This window comes from Sander vitreus, chromosome 10, assembly GCF_031162955.1.
Source record: "Sander vitreus isolate 19-12246 chromosome 10, sanVit1, whole genome shotgun sequence".
NCBI classification, from domain to species: Eukaryota; Metazoa; Chordata; class Actinopteri; order Perciformes; family Percidae; genus Sander; species Sander vitreus.
This window is the reverse complement of record NC_135864.1, coordinates 122,501-145,000: the sequence shown is the minus strand read 5'-3', so window position 1 is coordinate 145,000 and position 22,500 is coordinate 122,501. Positions and strand designations below refer to the sequence as shown.

Genomic DNA, 22,500 nt, shown 5'->3' with positions numbered 1-22,500 from the left:
GTCTCTCTCAGTACCTGTCTGTCTCTCTGTCTCTCTCAGTGCCTGTCTGTCTCTCTCAGTACCTGTCTGTCTCTCTGTCTCTCTCAGTGCCTGTCTGTCTCCCTGTCTCTCTCAGTACCTGTCTGTCTCCCTGTCTCTCTCAGTACCTGTCTGTCTCCCTGTCTCTCTCTCAGTGCCTGTCTGTCTCCCTGTCTCTCTCTCAGTGCCTGTCTGTCGCTCTGTCTCTCTCTCTCAGTGCCTGTCTGTCTCTCTCTCAGTACCTGTCTGTGTCCCTGTCTCTCTCTCAGTACCTGTCTGTCTCCCTGTCTCTCTCTCTCAGTCCCTGTCTCTCTCTCAGTTCCTGTCTGTCTCTCTGTCTCTCTCTCAGTACCTGTCTGTCTCCCTGTCTCTCTCTCTCAGTCCCTGTCTCTCTCTCAGTTCCTGTCTGCCTCTCTCTTTTTCTCAGTACCTGTCTGTCTCGCTCTCAGTACCTGTCTGTCTCCCTGTCTCTCTCTCAGTGCCTGCCTGTCTCTCTCTCAGTACCTGCCTGTCTTTCTCTCAGTACCTGCCTGTCTCTCTCTCAGTTCCTGTCTGTCACTCTGTCTCTCTCTCAGTGTCTCTGTCTCTCTCTCAGTGCCTGTCTGTCTCTCTCTCAGTGCCTGTCTGTGTCCCTGACTCTCTCTCAGTGTCTCTGTCTCTCTCTCAGTGTCTCTGTCTCTCTCTCTCAGTACCTGTCTGTCTCCCTGTCTCTCTCTCAGTGTCTGTCTGTCTCTCTGTCTCTCTCTCAGTGCCTGTCTGTGTCCCTGTCTCTCTCTCAGTACCTGTCTGTCTGTCCCCAGGTCTTGTGCTCGGCGGTCTCTGAACAGACTCTCCTAAAAACCGTGTCTCATATTTTCTTGGAGGCGGAGTCAGCTTTCCTCGCTGACGACTCCACTGGTGGCCAACGACATCATCAACGACATCATCAGCTGCTGGATCGCTGCACGGCCTCAGGTCACTCTCCACTATATACTATACTCCACTATACTCTACTCTACTATACTCTACTATACTATACTCCACTATACTCTACTCTACTATACTCCACTATACTATACTCTACTATACTATACTCTACTATACTATACTCCGCTATACTATACTCCACTATACTATACTCTACTCTACTATACTCTACTATACTATACTCTACTCTACTATACTCTACTCTACTATACTCTACATTACTCTACTATACTTTACTATACTGTACTCTACTATACTATACTCTACTATACTATACTCTACTTTACTCTACTCTACTATACTATACTATACTATACTCTACTCTACTATACTCTACTTTACTATACTCTACTTTACTCTACTCTACTATACCCTACCATACTATACTATACTCTACTTTACTATACTCTACATTACTCTACTCTACTTTACTATACTGTACTCTACTATACTATACTCTACTATACTATACTCTACTATACTCTACTTTACTCTACTCTACTATACTCTACTTTACTATACTATACTCTACTATACTCTACTTTACTATACTCTACTTTACTCTACTCTACTATACTATACTATACTCTACTATACTATACTCTACTATACTCTACTCTACTTTACTATACTCTACTTTACTCTACTATACTCTACTCTATTTTACAAAACATGTTTTTTTGACATTTCTTTTTAGAACTTCTTGACACATTTAAGACCCTTTTTACGCATGCGTGCCTGTGTCTGTCTGTCTGTCTGTCTGTCTGTCTGTCTGTGTAGTTGTATAATATGTATATTTAATATTGTTGTGATTCTCCCGTCAGACCCCAGCGTGTACGATGAGATCATGCAGCCCGTCCTTCACTCCGGTTTCCTCTACAAGTCGGGCTCCGCCCACAGAGGGACGCTGAACAGGAAGACAAGAGAAGGTGGGAAGACAGACAGGCAGACAGACAGACAGACAGACAGACAAAGAGGAGGAGGGCCAGCCGGGCGTAAAGGAGGAATTATCTCTGAAGTAAAAACAAAAGAACAAAGAAACTTTATTGGACAGAAGTTTCAGATTGTAGAAAGACAGAGAGGAGAGAAACATGAAAACAGAATGAAAAAGAAGGACATAAGTCTCATACTCATTCTCAGCATTTTGTAAAAGTGATTTTGATGTTTTTTATGTTCGCTTTTGACCCTTTTTTCTAAGCTTTGTTTGGACACTTCGACAATTTTTCGGCGTTGACAGTTTTTTGGCACTTTATTGCTGTTTTTATGCTTTTGATGCTCGCTTTCAACAAAGTACAAGTGATGTTTTTTTGACGCTTCTTTCAACCCTTATTTGGGTATTTTTCAGGGGTCTCAGCTGCTAATACAAGCAGCAGATTCTCAGGGAAAGATTAAAGTGTCTAATGAAACCTAAATGTGTCCTGGTTCTGTCGGCAGACTTCCAGAAGTTCTGGTGCTCGGTGGATCAGTCTCTGCTGTTCTACGAGTCGGACCGGTCAGCTGATCCCTGCATGCAGATCAGCGTTAAAGACATCGTGTGTTTGGGGGTCAGCCGGCCCGACTCCTCCAACAACAACGGCTTCATCGACAGGTACGCACACTAGATTCATAGACAGGTACGCACACTAGATTCATAGACAGGTACACACACTAGATTCATAGACAGGTACATACACTAGATTCATAGACAGGTACGCACACTAGATTCATAGACAGGTACACACACTAGATTCATAGACAGGTACGCACACTAGATTCATAGACAGGTACGCACACTAGTATCATAGACAGGTACGCACACTAGTTACATAGACAGGTACATACACTAGTTACATAGACAGGTACGCACACTAGTTACATAAACAGGTACGCACACTAGATTCATAGACAGGTACGCACACTAGATTCATAGACAGGTACGCACACTAGATTCATAGACAAGTACACAGTCTCTCTGTCTGTCTCTCTCTCTCTCTCTGTCTGTCTGTTTGTCTGCCTCTCTAACCTGTCTGTCTCTCTCTCAGGTTTCGTTATACCTTCGAGTTGTATTTGACGTCAGAGAAACTTTATCAGTTTGGTTTGGAGACGGCCGACGCTCTGCACAGCTGGACCAAATCCATCGGGAAGGTCTGTCCTAACTCCAGCTGTTTGTGCCTGTCTCATGGAACCTTTCATGCATTCATTCATTCATTCATTCATTCATTTATTCATTTATTCAACCTTTAATTACACTCAGAGATCATTTACAACCGCATTGAGTCAAATAACAAAGTCAAAAACAAAACACCAACTGATTTGGTAACATTATTTGATAAATAAATTAGGATAATAAGGATGCAAAAGAAAGCAAATGTGTAATGTTGTAATTTATTTTTCTGTTATATAATTGGTATTGTTTACGAACTGGTAACGAAGTCAAATTTTTGTAAGTTCCCGCAATTTCATCGCATAAAATTGCATAAACATCCCACATATTCAATCGCATTTTTTAAGAAAACGTGCCACATGATCAAGGATTTTTGCCCGCAACAATCACAGAAAAACTCCGCATTTTTCTGGAAGGACTGGTTATTAATCAGACATGATGCCATTCAATTCTCCAATGTATCTGTGACTTCCACCCCAGGAACAGAGCAGTAACAGAGGTTATTTTTGCCATATGATGACGGAAAGAAACGTTGTTGGAGCCTACAGCTCTACATCGGCGGCAGTGTCCATATACGTGTTGTTTTCTCGCCACCAGTTTCTCTTCACTTTGACCACTGACAAGCAAAGAAAACAGGCTCCGCTCTCCTACAACCGTGATGGCTGCAGCTGAATGGACGAACACATCACGTGGGTCTGGCTGCTCCGGGATTTCAAAACCGACCATAATGGCGGCTCGTTCGGGGACCAGAGTCTCCCTTCCTTCCTCCCTTCCTCCCTCAGGCATTTGAGTGGCGTCCGTTGGTGACGCCCCTTTGGAAATGGGCTGTGAATGAATCTTGCCCAGACCCTTCTCAGTTACAGCTGAGAAGGGTCTGGTGTCGACCAGGCTAGACACACACCATAACGCGTTTAAACACAAATGATACAAATTTAATCCCACGATCAAACTCACGCGAAAGGCGCAATGCGAGTATTTCATTTCGTCTTGGTGTGAACACGCCATCAGAGTTGAAGAGGATGCGTGTCTATAAATCACACCGTACATACAAGCACATATCTACAAATCATCTGGGCAAAATGCTTTTTTTCCTTCTCCCGGGCTTTCTCAAGATAACTTGTTAATTTATATATTTTCATGTGAACAGCCATCTCATTCTGTAGAATATTAGCTTAAGGGAGAGAATAGATCGGGGCTCACTTCAGACGTGATCTTGGTGGACCGAGCCCTGACTTTATGTCTGTCGCCAGGGAAACTTAGTCTCTGTTTGGTGAACCCACAGCTGTGTTGTAACTCTAGTGCTGGACTCAGTAAACTTGGCTGACTGATCTCATCGTCTCTGATGATCCTTGTGTTTGGTGAACGCAAGTCGGGAATTAAATAACAGGAGTCAGATTAGTCCGGCCTCAGGGCCTTTTCGGACAATTCCCACTACAGTTCTCATCCATGTTTCCTCTTCTGCATTAACATATCGTCCAGCTTCAACACCACATCTCCCTAACTGTCCTGTCTGTCTCTGTCTCCTGTACCCGTCCTGTCTCTCTCTCCCCCCCCCCAGGCTGCGACGCCGCTCAGCTGCCACTGTCTGCTGTCCCGGGAGTTTGAGCGGGTCGGTCTGCTGCGGTACCGAGCCATGCTGGACGCGCAGCAGTGGAGGGACGCGTACTTCGTCCTGCAGAAGTCCAACCTCTTCATCTGTCCCCGAAACGATGGCGCGGCCGAGGACATCATCAACCTGAAGCGTCTGCAGGAACTCAGTCAGTCCCAACTACCCACTACACACTACCCACTGCAGACTACACACTGCAGACTACACACTGCAGACTACACACTGCAGACTACACACTACACACTACACACTGCAGACTACACACTACCCACTACACACTACACACTACACACTACACACTGCAGACTACACACTGCCCACTACACACTGCAGACTACACACTACAGACTACACACTGCAGACTACACACTACACACTACACACTGCAGACTACACACTACAGACTACACACTGCAGACTACACACTGCAGACTACACACTGCAGACTACACACTACCCACTACACACTACACACTGCAGACTACACACTGCAGACTACACACTGCAGACTACACACTACAGACTACACACTGCAGACTACACACTGCAGACTACACACTGCAGACTACACACTGCAGACTACACACTGCAGACTACACACTGCAGACTACACACTGCCCACTACACACTACACACTATACACTACAGACTACACACTGCAGACTACACACTACAGACTACACACTGCAGACTACACACTACACACTACACACTACAGACTACACACTGCAGACTACACACTACAGACTACACACTGCAGACTACACACTGCAGACTGCAGACTACACACTGCAGACTACACACTACAGACTACACACTACACACTGCAGACTACACACTACACACTGCAGACTACACACTACACACTACACACTGCAGACTACACACTGCAGACTACACACTACACACTGCAGACTACACACTACACACTACACACTACAGACTACACACTGCAGACTACACACTGCAGACTACACACTACAGACTACACACTGCAGACTACACACTACACACTGCAGACTACACACTACACACTGCAGACTACACACTGCAGACTACACACTGCAGACTACACACTACTATACTGTCCTTGCAATGAGTTGCTTCTTCAACGCTCGACAGTTAGCTCACAGTGTAAAAGCATACCTTTTCTTGGGGTTCGACAAAGAAACTTTACTTTCCTTATACTGTAACATTGTAACAAAGAGCAAAAGACAAACAGAAATGAGATGAAACGAATACAGATACCCAAAATATAGTGCAAACCGACAACTTATAGCAACAGAAAATGCTGAGTCATAACTAATAGCCATGCTATCAATTTAGTGATTTGATATTAGAAAACTCCAATAAACCAAAGATATGCCAAGTACAATTACTTTTAAAAATGTTTAGTAATATATACAATACTAACGGACAAATAGTATCTAAGGCAACAATGTAGAAAGAAAAAATGCAGCAGGTGAAAACAGCACTGGCACTCTGCTCTGCAGCACACTCACTTCACTTCTGATGGAAATGTACAACTGAAAGTGAAACTTAAACTAAAGCTACTGCTGCTGTTTAGCCAAAAGGGGGCGCTGCTGTACACACAATAATGTTAAAACCCCAAACTCTTTCTGACTACACACTACACACTACAGACTACACACTATAGACTACACACTATAGACTACACACTACAGACTACACACTACACACTATACACTACACACTACACACTACAGACTACACACTATAGACTACACACTACAGACTACACACTACACACTACAGACTACACACTACACACTACAGACTACACACTACAGACTACAGCTGCAACTAACCACTGGGGTTTCTAGATTAATACATTAGTCAGTTAGTCAGTAAAATGTCATCACGGTCTCCATCACGGTCTCCATCACCTCATTAATACTGTCCTTCACCACGGTCTCCATCACCTCATTAATACTGTCCTTCACCACGGTCTCCATCACCTCATTAATACTGTCCTTCATCACGGTCTCCATCACCTCATTAATACTGTCCTTCACCACGGTCTCCATCACCTGATTAATACTGTCCTTCATCACGGTCTCCATCACCTCATTAATACTGTCCTTCACCACAGTCTTCATCACCTCATTAATACTGTCCTTCATCACGGTCTCCATCACCTCATTAATACTGTCCTTCATCACGGTCTCCATCACCTGATTAATACTGTCCTTCACCACGGTCTGCATGCTGACCCACTGGCCGTGCTGCAGAGGGGGGGGAGACGCGATGTAGCCCAGTTTACCTCCCACCCAGGTCAGGTCAGGACCTCCACCCAGAGCTACGGGAGGAGCTGGAGAGGCAGAGCTTTCTCCCCACCCAATAAGGCTAATGAAATAATGATTATAAACACACAAGGGCCCAGCCTGAAGGGTTAATAGTTGTGTCTCTGTCTGTGTTGAAGGTGTTGCCACAGAGACGGAGAACCACGAGAAGAAAGACATCCTGGTGTTGGTAGAGAAAGGAAGGTGAGAGGAAGAGTTCTGCTTTTGTCATTTTTTTAAATATGTTTTATGTCACGTTTTTCAACGTTTTCGTTGCTTTTTTCAGCACGGAAGTGTTTCTCTGCAGGAGATTTGGTTTCTGTTTGTCTCCCTGTTAGAATCATTTACATTATCAATGTCTCCCTGTTTCAGATGATGTAACTTCCTGTGTGTCTCCCTGTTTCAGATGATGTAACTTCCTGTGTGTCTCCCTGTTTCAGATGATGTAACTTCCTGTGTGTCTCCTGTTTCAGATGATGTAACTTCCTGTGTGTCTCCTGTTTCAGATGATGTAACTTCCTGTGTGTCTCCCTGTTTCAGATGATGTAACTTCCTGTGTGTCTCCCTGTTTCAGATGATGTAACTTCCTGTGTGTCTCCTGTTTCAGATGATGTAACTTCCTGTGTGTCTCCCTGTTTCAGGACTCTGCACCTGCAGGGCGTCGGGCGGACAGATTTCTCTCTGTGGTACTCGGACATCCAGCGAGCGTCGGGGGGGAAGGGGAACTCTCTAAGAGACCAGCAGCTGAGCAGGAACGACATCCCCATCATCGTAGACAGCTGCCTCTCCTTCATCACGCAGTACGGTCAGTTACACATTCATATACATTTAAATTAATATATATTAATATAAATAGTCTGCTGCCTCTCCTTCATCACGCAGTACGGTGAGGAAGAGTTAAAGTTAGAGTTTTTTTTCGCTTAAGTTGTCATTCTTTTGGACGTTTTTGTGTCTCGTTTTGATGTTTGATTGCAGCCTCGCCTTCACGGCCAGATTTTTTACCTTTTTTAAGGTTTTTTTGTTGTTATTTTTTTAACGTTTTTTTTTTTTTAGGTGTTGAAGGGTTAATAATAGGGACTAGTTAACCAGGGATGCACCGAATCCAGGATTGGGCTTCAGATTGGGCTGAATATTGGGCTTTTTGACGGGGTTGGGTTTCTGCAGAACCTTAGAATGTTTTCCAGCGAACCGAACCCTATGTTTGCACTCCGCGCTACGCTGGTCGCCGTAATGACGGCGCCGTTGATTACAGGAAGGTGTTTACGTAGGTGGAGCTTCAATGCAGTAGGACAAAGTGTTGTTTGGCAGTACTTTCAGTCAAAAGAAGGCCATTCAAGTCCAGCTACATGTTCAATCTGCAATGCTGATTAGTCTGGTGGTGGCGAGGACCCTAAACAATACACAACATCACCGCTGTTACAACATCTGGTATGAAACATCTGGAAGAATACGAGCTGAGCATGAAGGAATCTACAGACAGCAGCCAGAATGCAGCAACTTCAGGTACAGCAAAGGAAGGACAGTCACTGTTTACTTCATTAATGTGTTGACTGTGTTCATGGACTGAGGACGGGACGAGGACTCAGCAGAACCTCAACCAGGGGGTTCAGGACTCAGCCCAAACCCAAGAATCTGGATTCGGTGGACACCCCTATTTAATAGTTGTGTTTTCAGGTCTGGGCCACGAGGGGATCTACAGGAAGAACGGAGCCAGGTCCCGAATCAAACTGCTGATGGACGAGTTCCGTAACGACGCTCGTAACGTGAAGCTGCGGATCGGAGACCACTTCATCGAGGACGTGACGGACGTCCTGAAGAGGTTCTTCAGGGAGGTGGACGACCCCGTCGTCATGGCCGACCTGCACCCCCTCTGGCAGGACGCCGCCAGTGAGTCTGAAATAATATCTAAAATATTCATGGGTAATAATTCACGGTAATGGTTTTGTGAATAGCTACATTAACTACGTTAATAACTACGTTGGGTGCCGGAGGTACATGTCCCATAATGCAGTCTTACAACTGTTAATACTCAGATATTTGTTGGAGTGAAGTATTAATATACAATCATGTTTCTTACCGTCAGAAATCCCTCAGAAGAGTCAGAGGCTCGACCGCTACAAAGAGATCATCCGGAGTCTTCCTCGGGTCAACCGGAAGACGCTCGCCGCTCTCATCAGTCACCTGTACAGGTAAACTCCCGCTGTGCCCCCTCATCAGTCACCTGCACAGGTAAACTCCCGCTGTGCCCCCTCATCAGTCACCTGTACAGGTAAACTCCCGCTGTGCCCCCTCATCAGTCACCTGTACAGGTAAACTCCCGCTGTGCCCCCTCATCAGTCACCTGTGTGCCAGATGTTTACAGTGTTTCCTCCCCATGTGCCAGAGTCCAGATGTTTACGGTGTTTCCTCCCTGTGTGCCAGATGTTTACGGTGTTTCCTCCCCGTGTGCCAGAGTCCAGATGTTTACGGTGTTTCCTCCCTGTGTGCCAGATGTTTACAGTGTTTCCTCCCCGTGTGCCAGAGTCCAGATGTTTACGGTGTTTCCTCCCTGTGTGCCAGATGTTTACGGTGTTTCCTCCCCGTGTGCCAGAGTCCAGATGTTTACGGTGTTTCCTCCCTGTGTGCCAGATGTTTACGGTGTTTCCTCCCTGTGTGCCAGATGTTTACAGTGTTTCCTCCCCGTGTGCCAGAGTCCAGATGTTTACGGTGTTTCCTCCCTGTGTGCCAGATGTTTACGATGTTTCCTCCCTGTGTGCCAGATGTTTACGGTGTTTCCTCCCTGTGTGTCAGAGTCCAGATGTTTACGGTGTTTCCTCCCTGTGTGCCAGATGTTTACGGTGTTTCCTCCCTGTGTGTCAGAGTCCAGATGTTTACGGTGTTTCCTCCCTGTGTGTCAGAGTCCAGATGTTTACGGTGTTTCCTCCCTGTGTGTCAGAGTCCAGATGTTTATGGTGTTTCCTCCCTGTGTGTCAGAGTCCAGATGTTTACGGTGTTTCCTCCCTGTGTGCCAGATGTTTACAGTGTTTCCTCCCCGTGTGCCAGAGTCCAGATGTTTACGGTGTTTCCTCCCTGTGTGCCAGATGTTTACGGTGTTTCCTCCCTGTGTGCCAGATGTTTACGGTGTTTCCTCCCTGTGTGCCAGATGTTTACGGTGTTTCCTCCCTGTGTGCCAGATGTTTACGGTGTTTCCTCCCTGTGTGCCAGAGTCCAGATGTTTACGGTGTTTCCTCCCTGTGTGCCAGAGTCCTGATGTTTACGGTGTTTCCTCCCTGTGTGCCAGATGTTTACGGTGTTTCCTCCCTGTGTGTCAGAGTCCAGATGTTTATGGTGTTTCCTCCATGTGTGTCAGAGTCCAGATGTTCACGGTGTTTCCTCCCTGTGTGTCAGAGTCCAGATGTTTACGGTGTTTCCTCCCTGTGTGCCAGATGTTTACGGTGTTTCCTCCCTGTGTGACAGATGTTTACGGTGTTTCCTCCCTGTGTGCCAGAGTCCAGATGTTTACGGTGTTTCCTCCCTGTGTGCCAGAGTCCAGATGTTTACGGTGTTTCCTCCCTGTGTGCCAGATGTTTACGGTGTTTCCTCCCTGTGTGCCAGAGTCCAGATGTTTACGGTGTTTCCTCCCTGTGTGCCAGAGTCCAGAAGTGTGCGGATCTGAACCAGATGTGCACCAAGAACTTGTCTCTGCTGTTCGCTCCGAGTCTGTTCCAGACGGACGGGAAGGGAGAGCACGAGGTGAAGATCGTAGAGGATCTGATCGACAACTTCCTGTATGTCTTCGATGTGAGTACCACCCCCCCTCCCTCCTCCCCAAAATATCACAGAAAGTAAAACAACAAACATCTGGGAGACACCTTCCTGTATGTCGACCTCCAAAAATACCGTTTATCAACGTTTTTTTGTCACTTCGTCAAAATATTTTTGACGCTTTTTGTCATTTCTTTCCTGAAGGTCTTCATGTGAGAACAGCTCTCTCTCTTCACACGGACAGATCTCTCTTTCTTTTCTTTTCTTTTGTTTTTTAAGTTTCTTTTTCAGCAGTTTTTGAGTTTTAACCCTCCTGGTGTCCTCGAGGTCTAATCTGACCCTTTTTCACAACGTTTCTATATCACAAATTTGGGTTTCTTTCAACCAAATTGTCAAAATATATAACGTGGATGGTTCCCTACGACGCTCTTCACAAGTAAAATAAATGATCAGTTCACTGCTTTCACTGAGTTTGGGTGTTGTATTTAATTTTATGGCATTTGAGGAAAGAAAACATTGATTAAAGACTGAAAAAAGTGACAGAAATGTAGGGAAAACAACTAAAACGTCCAAAAATAACGCAGAATAAATCGATAAAGACATTGGAAAAAGTGAGAAAACGTCAAAAAGTGACAAAACATTTCGGAGAAAGCTTAAAAAACGTCAAAACATCAACAAAAATGTCCAGAAAAATCGACAAAGAACTTCGGGAAAAGTGACCAAAGTGTCTGGAGGTTTTATATATATATATATATATTATTTTATTTGACATTTTGGTTTCTGTTTTTCGACCCTTTTGTCATTTTTTTAGATGTTTAAGTTCCTTTTTGCGTGATTTTCTGAATTTTGGACGTCAGACCCAGAAGATGGAGAAGCTCTGTTTTCTGTTCTTGATGAACTGGTGATTGGGTTTCAGATCGACGAGGAGCATCGGACTCAGATCGAGCTGGAGATCAGCCTCATCACCACCTGGAAGGACACGCAGGTACAACTACACACAGGTGTCATTTACAGGGGGGGGGGTAACAGCCTCCAGTGCAACCCCCCAAATAAACACAAACAAAGCCTATTATAATTTCCTTTACATAAATAAAGACATTTGCACCATAAATTGTTGCAGAAAATGAAGTGTTCAAAATGTCAATTTTGGTCAAAAGTGGAGATCTCAACCCAAACTACACATTTATATTGTGTGTGTGTCTCTGTGTGTCTCTGTGTGTGTGTGTGTGTGTGTGTGTGTGTGTGTGTGTGTGTGTGTGTGTGTGTGTGTGTGTGTGTCTCTGTCTCTGTGTGTGTGTGTTTGTGTGTGTCTCTCTCTCTCTCTATGTGTGTGTGTGTCTGTGTCTCTGTGTGTGTGTGTGTGTCTCTCTCTCTCTGTGTGTGTGTGTGTGTCTCTGTGTGTGTGTGTGTGTGTGTGTGTGTGTGTGTGTGTGTCTGTGTGTGTGTGTGTGTGTGTGTGTGTGTGTGTGTCTCTGTGTGTGTGTCTCTGTGTCTCTGTGTGTGTGTGTGTCTCTGTGTGTGCGTGTGTGTGTGTGTCTCTGTGTGTGTGTGTGTGTGTGTGTGTGTCTCTGTGTGTGTGTGTGTGTCTGTGTGTGTGTGTGTGTGTGTCTCTGTGTGTGCGTGTGTGTGTGTGTACAGCTGTCTCAGGCCGGGGATCTGATCATCGAAGTCTATCTGGAGACGAAGATTCCCGACTGCTGCATCACTCTCAAAGTCAGTGTGTACACCAGACTCTATTCATATTTCTGTCACTTGTGTTTGTTTACACAGCATGATGTCAAATTACAAATTGTGAGACCCCTTAAGTGTCTGTGTGTCATGTGACCCTGCAGGTGTCTCCCACCATGTGCGCTGAGGAACTGACCAATCAGGTTCTGTATATGAGGAACATCCCGGCAGGAGACAGAGACGTCTGGATGACGTTTGAGGCTATCGAGGACGGACAGCTGGGTGAGACAGCCACACACCTGTCTGTCTGCTTGTCTGTCTGGCTGTTTTTTTCCTGCTATTTTTCTACGTTTTAGTTTCTTATTTTGTGCTGGTTTTTAGAGTTTTTTCTGACTTTTTTCACTTCTTGTTGCTTTTTATCCAACATTTTTAGCACTTTTTCAGACTGCATTGTCTCTTCCTTCGTCTCTCTGTCATATTTCCGTCTCTGTGTTTCATGCGACTGAAGTTTAGACTCCTGCAGATGAGTTCAGGGAGCCTGGGACATTTCAGTGACAGCTGTTGTTGTTGTCGTTGTGTCAGAGCGTCCATTACACCCCAAAGAGAAAGTCCTAGAGCAGGCGCTGCAGTGGTGCAAGATGGTCGACCCGAGCTCCGCCTTCCTGCTGGTGAAGAGAGTTCCTAAAGGAGAGGGGATCAACATCCTCACCTGTAGGTCTCACACACACACACACACACACACACACACACACACACACACACACACACACACACACACACACACAGACACAGACACAGACACACACACACACACACACACACAACTCATCAGAGTTCTGATCTGTCAGCTTTTAGACTGAACACTGTCCGTCTGTCTGTCTGTGTCTCTGTCTCTGTGTCTCTCTGTGTTTGTGTCTCTGTGTCCAGCCTATAAGAGTGAGATCATGAAGATTGGGCTGTTGAAGTGTCGTGAGGAACCTCCGAAGCTCCTTCAGGGGAACAAGTTCCAGGAGAGAACGTTCCAGATCAGGAACCACAAACTGCTGCTGCTCAAAGACAAGAAGGTAACACTGGGATGTCCCAGTAAACCCAGTGTCTCAGTGTCCCAGTGTCTCTGTATCTAAGTGTCCCAGTAAATCCAGTGTCTCAGTGTCCCAGTAAACCCAGTGTCTCAGTGTCCTGACTTTCTGTGTTTCTGTGCAGAGCATCAAACCAGAGAAGGAATGGTCTCTGAAGTCCATGAAGATCTACATCGGCATCCGCAGGAAACTCAAAGCTCCCAGCAGGTACGGACCAGTCCCAAACTGTTTAATATGTACCTCAGGGCCCAGTCCCAAACTGTTTAATATGAACCTCAGGGCCCAGTCCCTGAGTTTTTCAGTGCGCTACCAGTTAGATCTGATGGGGCTTACCTCTACGCACAGTCTCGGTTCTGGATCCATACTCCTGAATAGGGGTTGGACTCTTTTCTTCTCCTGAGTTGCCCAGGGTGTGAGGCGCAGGGCAGGTGTGGGGATACTCACAAGCCCCTGGCTGAGCGCTGCTACGTTGGAGTTTACTGTGGTGGACGAGAGGGTTGCCTCCCTACGCCTACGGGCTGTGGGAGGGGGGGGTTGTTTGTTGTTGGACTTCTGTGCTAGTCATGGATTGTCTATAACGAACACCATGTTCGAACATAGGGATGCTCATAAGTGTACTTGGTACCAGAGCACCCTAGGCCAAAGGTCAATGATCGATTTTATAATCGTTTCATCTGATCTGAGGCCGTATGTTTTGGACACTCGGGTGAAGAGAGGGGCGGAGCTGTCAACCGATCACCATCTGGTGGTGAGTTGGGTCAGGGGGTGGGGGAAGACTCTGGACAGACCTGGTAAGCCCAAACGGGTAGTGCGGGTAAATTGCGAACGTCTGAGGAGGCCCCTGTCCGACAGACTTTCAACTCACACCTCCGGCGGAGCTTTTCGTGCATCCCTGTGGAGGCTGGGGGGCATTGAACCCGAGTGGACAATGTTCAAGGTTTCCATTGCTGAAGCTGCGGTGAGGAGCTGTGGTCTTAGGGTCTTAGGTGCCTCAAGGGGACGGTAACCCACGAACACCGTGGTGGACACCGGTGGTCAGGGAAGCCGTCCGACTGAAGAAGGAGTCTTTCCGGGATATGTTATCCCAGAGGACTCCGGAGGCAGTTGCAGGGTACCGAAGGGCCCGAAGGGCTGCAGCCTCTGCCGTGAAAGAGGCAAAGCAGCGGGTGTGGGAAGAAATTCAGAGAAGACCTGGAGAAGGACTTTCGGTCGGCACCAAGTTGCTTCTGGAAAACCATCCAAGCTGTGTACAGTAAGGATGGGATGCTGTTGACCTCAAATGAGGAGGTAATAGGGCGGTGGAAGGAGCACTTTGAGGAACTCCTAAATCCGACTAACACTCCCTCTATGGTAGAGGCAGAGCTGGAGGATGAGGGGGGATTGGCATCAATTTCCCTGGTGGAGGTTGCTGAGGTAGTTAAACAACTCCACAGTGGCAAAGCCCCAGGAATTGATGAGATCCGTCCAGAAATGCTTAAAGCTCTGGGTGTGGAGGGGTTGTCTTGGTTCACACGCCTCTTCAACATTGCGTGGAAGTCTGGGACAGTGTGAAAGGAGTGGCAGACCGGGGTGGTGGTTCCCCTGTTCAAAAAGGGGGACCAGAGGGTGTGTGACAATTACAGGGGTATCACACCTCTCAGCCTCCCCGGTAAAGTCTACTCCAAGGTGCTGGAAAGGAGGGTTCAGCCGATAGTCGAACCTTGGGTTGAAGAGGAACAATGCGGATTCCGTCCTGGTCGTAGAATAACGGACCAGATCTTCACTCTCACAAGGATCCTGGAGGACTCCCTAGGGAGGTGTTTTAGGCACGTCCAGCTGGGAGGAGGCCTCGGGGAAGACCCAGGACTAGGTGGAGGACGCGACCCCAGATAAGCAGACGAAGATGGATGAATGGAGGGCCTAGTCCCAAACTGTTTAATATGACCCCTCAGGGCCCAGTCCCAAACTGTTTAATATGACCCCTCAGGGCCCAGTCCCAAACTGTTTAATATGACCCCTCAAGGCCCAGTCCCAAACTGTTTAATGTGTACCTCAGGGCCTAGTCCCAAACTGTTTAATATGACCCCTCAGGGCCCAGTCCCAAACTGTTTAATGTGTACCTCAGGGCCTAGTCCCAAACTGTTTAATATGACCCCTCAGGGCCCAGTCCCAAACTGTTTAATGTGTACCTCAGGGCCTAGTCCCAAACTGTTTAATATGACCCCTCAGGGCCCAGTCCCAAACTGTTTAATATGTACCTCAGGGCCCAGTCCCAAACTGTTTAATATGACCCCTCAGGGCCCAGTCCCAAACTGTTTAATATGAAGGGAATGTTTGTGTTGTTCCTGCAGGTGGGGGTTCACGGTGATGTCAGACAAACACCAGCTGTAAGTATCTATGATGTCTGAAAGAAGTACTCTGATCTGTTACTGCAGTTAAAATAAGTACTTTCTACTAGTGCAGAAATACTCTGTTACAAGTTAGCAAGTCCTGCATTCAGAACTTTTAACTTAAAGGTGCTTTCCCACCGACCTTGTGTGTGTGTGTGTGTGTGTGTGTGTGTGTGTCTGTGTATCTGTCTGTGTGTGTGTGTGTGTGTGTGTGTGTGTGTGTGTGTGTGTGTGTGTGTGTGTGTGTGTGTCTGTGTATCTGTCTGTGTGTGTGTGTGTATCTGTCTGTGTGTGTCTGTGTATCTGTCTGTGTGTGTGTGTGTATCTGTCTGTGTGTGTGTGTCAGGTTTCTGTGCTGCAGCTGTGAGGCCGAGCTGTGGGACTGGATCACCAGCTTCCTCAAAGCTCAGGTCAGTACCTGCAAATAACTTGAGTCTTGTGAATAGCTTTGCTCCCTTTGTTTTTGGCATTTGACTTTTGTGTTATGTGTGTATATCTTTGTGAGTGTGTGTGCGTGCGCGGGGGGGGGGGTAGAAGCACTTTGTACTACATTTACATGTATGAAAGTGCTGTATAAATAAAGTCTGATTGATTGCTCCCTCTCTGTGTGGTAATTCTGCAGAACGATGACCCGGGTCCCCCGGTGCTGAGGCGACACTCGTCCTCAGATATTTCCAAGCAGAAGTTCGGCACGATGCCACTCGTCCCAATCAGAGGAGACGAGAGCAACAGCAGCATGCTGTCGGCCAATCAGACGCTGGTCAGTCCTCAAAGTCCCAGCCTCAAGTTATTATCACAGGAAAGAAGTCTCTAATCCACTTTCTATTAGGGCCCTATTTTAATGATCTGAGGTCACGGCGTGAAGCGCCTGGTGCAGGTGTGTTTAGGGCGTGTCCAAATCCACTTCTGCTAGTTTGACAGCGGAAAAAAGGGTCCGTGCGCCGGGGTCATGGTTCTAAAGGGTTGACCTTAGTGTCTTCATTAATCAGAGGTGTGTTTTGGGCGTAACATGCAATCAACCAATCAGAGATCATCTCCCATTCCCTTTAAAAGCCAGGCGCGTTTGGACCTTGGAGCATTGCTGTTATGATGGAGGATCTGCACCGTAATATTTGTATTTGTAATCTTCTGCATGTGTGTGTGCTGCTGTGCGTCCCTGTGTGTGTGTGTGTGTGTGTGTGTGTGTGTGTGTGTGTGTGTGCTGCTGTGCGTCCCTGTGTGTGTAACAAGCATAGTGTGCACGTGCTGTGCACGAGCCTAGGAGCATTTTACTAATGCTCTGTTAAAATAACAATGAAATGCTGCGTTATTGACTTTAGACCAGGTTTTTGTTGGTCAATGGTGCCATCACTTCCCACTGCCTCAAGATAGCAATACTCCCAGAATGCACCTGAACACACCTCCCTGTAAGACCAGCACGCCCAGAATGCACCTGAACACACCTCCCTGTAAGACCAGCACACCCAGAATGCACCTGAACACACCTCCCTGTAAGACCAGCACACCCAGAATGCACCTGAACACACCTCCCTGTAAGACCAGCACGCCCAGAATGCACCTGAACACACCCTCCCTGTAAGACCAGCACGCCCAGAATGCACCTGAACACACCTCCCTGTAAGACCAGCACGCCCAGAATGCACCTGAACACACCTCCCTGTAAGACCAGCACACCCAGAATGCACCTGAACACACCTCCCTGTAAGACCAGCACGCCCAGAATGCACCTGAACACACCTCCCTGTAAGACCAGCACGCCCAGAATGCACCTGAACACACCTCCCTGTAAGACCAGCACGCCCAGAATGCACCTGAACACACCTCCCTGTAAGACCAGCACGCCCAGAATGCACCTGAACACACCTCCCTGTAAGACCAGCACGCCCAGAATGCACCTGAACACACCTCCCTGTAAGACCAGCCATGGGCCACAGATGGGTGCAGGTCCATTTGCTATTTAAACGACGTGGGCGCTGGACGGGAAACTGACAACTGGGTCGGTCTTAAACTAGCAAAGACACTTGGGTCGGGCTTTGTGCTGCGCTGGGTGCAAGATAGGGTCCTGAAACTCTAAATCCACTTCTCTAGTCTCTTCTTAATCTACTTTCATACAGAATAGTTTCTTCTGTCTGCTGTCCTGATGCTCATGTTGCTTCTGTTTCTAGAAAATCCTTTAAAAACAAAATGGAATCATCTTTCAGATTTCAGAAAGATGGAATTCTTTTACAGTGTTAACAACTAAAACTAATCGGAGCTAACTTCACAACCAGAGGTCTGAAAGTAGTTCAGTGTTTTGTAGATATTTAAAATATATTTCTACTTTCTTCTCTGCAGAGAAAGTTGCACGACAGAAGGACGCTCTCCATGTACTTTGTGAGTATTTTAACGTTTTATTTTGAGAGTATTTCCTTGACTGTATTTGCTGCATTATTGATCTATATATCAGGGTTTCTGCCGTGTCTTGTGTTCTAGGTCTTAAAGGGTAACTACCATTTTAAACAGGTCTTAATAATGCTCTTTATATTCTTTATGTTGCAACCAATCTGCTTTGGTGTTATTGTCGGACTGACATAAAACAGATTTTATTCTTCACTTTGGGGAAGTGCAAGTTTAGAGATACTTAGGGCTGTGTTGAAGTCAGTTGCTAACGTTACGTAACCATCTGATGAACTATATGAGAATCTGTAACATGAACTGTTTAATGAACCTAGTGTCCTCCAGTCTGTCCCCTGAGCTAGCTGTCTCAGGCTGTACCACCTAGTGTCATCCAGTCTGTCCCCTGAGCTAGCTGTCTCAGGCTGTACCACCTAGTGTCATCCAGTCTGTCCCCTGAGCTAGCTGTCTCAGGCTGTACCACCTAGTGTCATCCAGTCTTTCCCCTGAGCTAGCTGTCTCAGGCTGTACCACCTAGTGTCATCCAGTCTGTCCCCTGAGCTAGCTGTCTCAGGCTGTACCACCTAGTGTCATCCAGTCTGTCCCCTGAGCTAGCTGTCTCAGGCTGTACCACCTAGTGTCATCCAGTCTGTCCCCTGAGCTAGCTGTCTCAGGCTGTACCACCTAGTGTCCTCCAGTCTGTCCCCTGAGCTAGCTGTCTCAGGCTGTACCACCTAGTGTCATCCAGTCTGTCCCCTGAGCTAGCTGTCTCAGGCTGTACCACCTAGTGTCATCCAGTCTGTCCCCTGAGCTAGCTGTCTCAGGCTGTACCACCTAGTGTCATCCAGTCTGTCCCCTGAGCTAGCTGTCTCAGGCTGTACCACCTAGTGTCATCCAGTCTGTCCCCTGAGCTAGCTGTCTCAGGCTGTACCACCTAGTGTCATCCAGTCTGTCCCCTGAGCTAGCTGTCTCAGGCTGTACCACCTAGTGTCATCCAGTCTGTCCCCTGAGCTAGCTGTCTCAGGCTGTACCACCTAGTGTCATCCAGTCTGTCCCCTGAGCTAGCTGTCTCAGGCTGTACCACCTAGTGTCATCCAGTCTGTCCCCTGAGCTAGCTGTCTCAGGCTGTACCACCTAGTGTCATCCAGTCTGTCCCTGAGCTAGCTGTCTCAGGCTGTACCACCTAGTGTCATCCAGTCTGTCCCCTGAGCTAGCTGTCTCAGGCTGTACCACCTAGTGTCCTCCAGTCTGTCCCCTGAGCTAGCTGTCTCAGGCTGTACCACCTAGTGTCATCCAGTCTGTCCCCTGAGCTAGCTGTCTCAGGCTGTACCACCCTAGTGTCCTCCAGTCTGTCCCCTGAGCTAGCTGTCTCAGGCTGTACCACCTAGTGTCATCCAGTCTGTCCCCTGAGCTAGCTGTCTCAGGCTGTACCACCTAGTGTCATCCAGTCTGTCCCCTGAGCTAGCTGTCTCAGGCTGTACCACCTAGTGTCATCCAGTCTGTCCCCTGAGCTAGCTGTCTCAGGCTGTACCACCTAGTGTCATCCAGTCTGTCCCCTGAGCTAGCTGTCTCAGGCTGTACCACCTAGTGTCATCCAGTCTGTCCCCTGAGCTAGCTGTCTCAGGCTGTACCACCCTAGTGTCATCCAGTCTGTCCCCTGAGCTAGCTGTCTCAGGCTGTACCACCTAGTGTCCTCCACTCTGTCCCCTGAGCTAGCTGTCTCAGGCTGTACCACCTAGTGTCCTCCACTCTGTCCCCTGAGCTAGCTGTCTCAGGCTGTACCACCTAGTGTCATCCACTCTGTCCCCTGAGCTAGCTTTCTCAGGCTGTACCACCTAGTGTCCTCCACTCTGTCCCCTGAGCTAGCTGTCTCAGGCTGTACCACCTAGTGTCCTCCACTCTGTCCCCTGAGCTAGCTGTCTCAGGCTGTACCACCTAGTGTCATCCAGTCTGTCCCCTGAGCTAGCTGTCTCAGGCTGTACCACCTAGTGTCATCCAGTCTGTCCCCTGAGCTAGCTGCAACAGCCTGAAGTGTGTAAAGTAAGATGTAAACTATAAGTACCCCAAATCATCTCCAGACTCCATCTGGAACTTGTAAACAACATAAGACAATCAGCTATAAAACTGGAAATACAGCATCTCAGACGAACTAAATCCCCTGATTAATGGAACGTTATCACGACGTCTCCCAGCCATTTTTCACCACAGAAAGCTGCTTCCTGCCTGGCTAAAGCTAACATAGTTAGCCTAAAGAAACAAGGCGTCTGTCCCAACTAGCGTTACGGTTCGGAGCCGCGACGCTGGAAAGGTACCACTAATCTACAGCAGCAGTCTTATACTACTGGAACTGACTGGGATACCAAAGTTCTCCCAATCTTGCGATCTTAAAGAGGCCGGCAGGGTCCTCTAACTTTTCGCCATACTCATCTCTGACTCACTACAACTGCATACATAGATGAGCTCGGCTACATAGGCACCAATCAGAGCTTCAGAGCTAAGGCGGGGCTGCAGATTAGGTGTCCCTGAAGAACCCGTGTATCTAACAGTAGTTCCACGTTACATTAGTTCTTATTTACATTAGGACGCCTGTACCGTTTCGGTCCAATACAAATACATGTACCGTTCCCCCCTAAACTAAACCAAACTAAACTATCTGTATGTTTGTGTGCAGCCAATGAAGGTGCAGCCCGATTCGTTGTCGGAGCGCTGGGAGTCACATGACCCCCCTGAGGACTCGTTGTTGGAGCGCTGGGAGTCACATGACCCCCCAGAGGACTCGTTGTCGGAGCGCTGCGAGTCAGCCGACCCCCCCGAGCCGCTGTACGAGGAGGTGGGAGACTTCGGTCTGCAGGTGCTCAGATCTCTGGAGACCAGCTTCCTGTCGGGCAGCCGTGCCGAGACGCAGGAGGTCCCCGACAGCCCGCCGCTCACGCTGGTTCCCCTGGAAACGGGACACGTGGGACGCGTCATCATCCCCGGCTGCGGTGGCGTCTCTGTGGAGCCGCTGGAGACGAGCGCCGAAGGAGACGGCGAGTCTACTGCGGCAGAGAGAGTCTGCACGGCGTCCCAGGAGCTGCTGCTGCAGGAACTGTCATCTGCCTTCACCAGGAAGAGCCAGGAGGAAGAGGAGGAGGAAGAGGAGAGGCCATACGATGTCTGACAGGAGGAAGAGGAGGAGGAAGAGGCCGTACGATGTCTGACAGGAGGAAGAGGAAGAGGAGGCCATACGATGTCTGACAGGCGTGTCCATGGCGCTGTTTTTCTTCAGGGTTCTAGAGGATAATAGCCTGACCAGCCAGACCCACATCCAGATGTTGGGTCTGGGTCTGACCCACATCCAGATGTTGGAATGTCTGGGAACTCACCATTGGTCAGGGCTCAATCTGAAGGGCGGGATCAACGGTTGTCAACCAACCAATCAGAGCAGCGCTAGCTGATAGATTCCACTCTAAACTCTGAACACGTCTTCCTTTTTTAAGAATGACTTCAGGGCCGTTCTTTGTTCTTTTCTCAAAGAAAAGCTGAACTCCAAGTCTTCCAGAGACGCTGTTCACCAGCAGCAGCAGCAGCCATAAGCCCCGCCCACCCACTCTATACACGATGTGATTGGCCTGACCAGAGTTTGGTTTTTCCAGCTCACAAACCAAAGGAGAGTTGCTAGACGACCCTGCTGCAGATTACATCTGCTGCTGCTAGGGGGGGTCTAGATTTCTAGGCTAGGAGGATAAGGATCGGGCATCGAGAACCGGCTCCAACTTGGAACCACTTTTTCATTGGAATCGCTTGACACACGCAAGTTTGGGTTTCCGTAGCGGCTGCCGTACTTCCAGACGCTCGTTGAGGAGTGCGGACGCGAGGCGTAAACGTAGCAGAAGATATTCCTTTCTAAACCAAAACGTAGCGGAGGAGATGTCGGGAATCAAACCATCACCACGGAGAAGAAACACAGCAGCAAACTGAAGCTGATATATTATATATATTATGGTATGTTATATCGTTGCATATCTTTGTATTGTGTAAAGCCAGATATGGGGTGCAGTGTGGTCGTTTCCTCTGACTTCATCACGTGATCATCACGTCTTTATTAATAACTTCTTGATGTCTGTACTGGTTTCAGGTGACACACTGGAAAGAGAATATTCTAACACTTATTTAACCAAACTGTGGATTTATTATCTGCGTTATATCACAGCCTGTTTGTATCTGAACTGTTGAATAAATCCATACA

The 22,500-nt window shown here is 47.6% G+C and overlaps 1 protein-coding gene across 1 annotated transcript in view; it reads left to right on the top strand.

Annotated features, from left to right (window-relative positions):
• arap3 (ArfGAP with RhoGAP domain, ankyrin repeat and PH domain 3) overlaps nt 1–22,500 on the top strand; it is a 55,429-nt gene that overhangs the window by 32,912 nt on the left and 17 nt on the right. Inside the window, exons 17-37 of the mRNA XM_078259964.1 lie at nt 819–972; nt 1,809–1,913; nt 2,419–2,572; nt 3,006–3,108; nt 4,686–4,884; nt 7,180–7,243; nt 7,681–7,844; nt 8,714–8,926; nt 9,123–9,228; nt 10,672–10,819; nt 11,700–11,768; nt 12,422–12,496; nt 12,616–12,733; nt 13,034–13,162; nt 13,379–13,515; nt 13,655–13,737; nt 15,861–15,896; nt 16,246–16,309; nt 16,522–16,659; nt 18,234–18,272; nt 20,944–22,500. The exon at nt 20,944–22,500 is cut by the window's right edge and continues 17 nt beyond it. Coding sequence (XP_078116090.1) covers nt 819–972; nt 1,809–1,913; nt 2,419–2,572; nt 3,006–3,108; nt 4,686–4,884; nt 7,180–7,243; nt 7,681–7,844; nt 8,714–8,926; nt 9,123–9,228; nt 10,672–10,819; nt 11,700–11,768; nt 12,422–12,496; nt 12,616–12,733; nt 13,034–13,162; nt 13,379–13,515; nt 13,655–13,737; nt 15,861–15,896; nt 16,246–16,309; nt 16,522–16,659; nt 18,234–18,272; nt 20,944–21,432 — 2,787 coding nt within the window. The 3' untranslated portion in view covers nt 21,433–22,500. The remainder of the gene's footprint in view (nt 1–818; nt 973–1,808; nt 1,914–2,418; nt 2,573–3,005; nt 3,109–4,685; nt 4,885–7,179; nt 7,244–7,680; nt 7,845–8,713; nt 8,927–9,122; nt 9,229–10,671; nt 10,820–11,699; nt 11,769–12,421; nt 12,497–12,615; nt 12,734–13,033; nt 13,163–13,378; nt 13,516–13,654; nt 13,738–15,860; nt 15,897–16,245; nt 16,310–16,521; nt 16,660–18,233; nt 18,273–20,943) is intronic.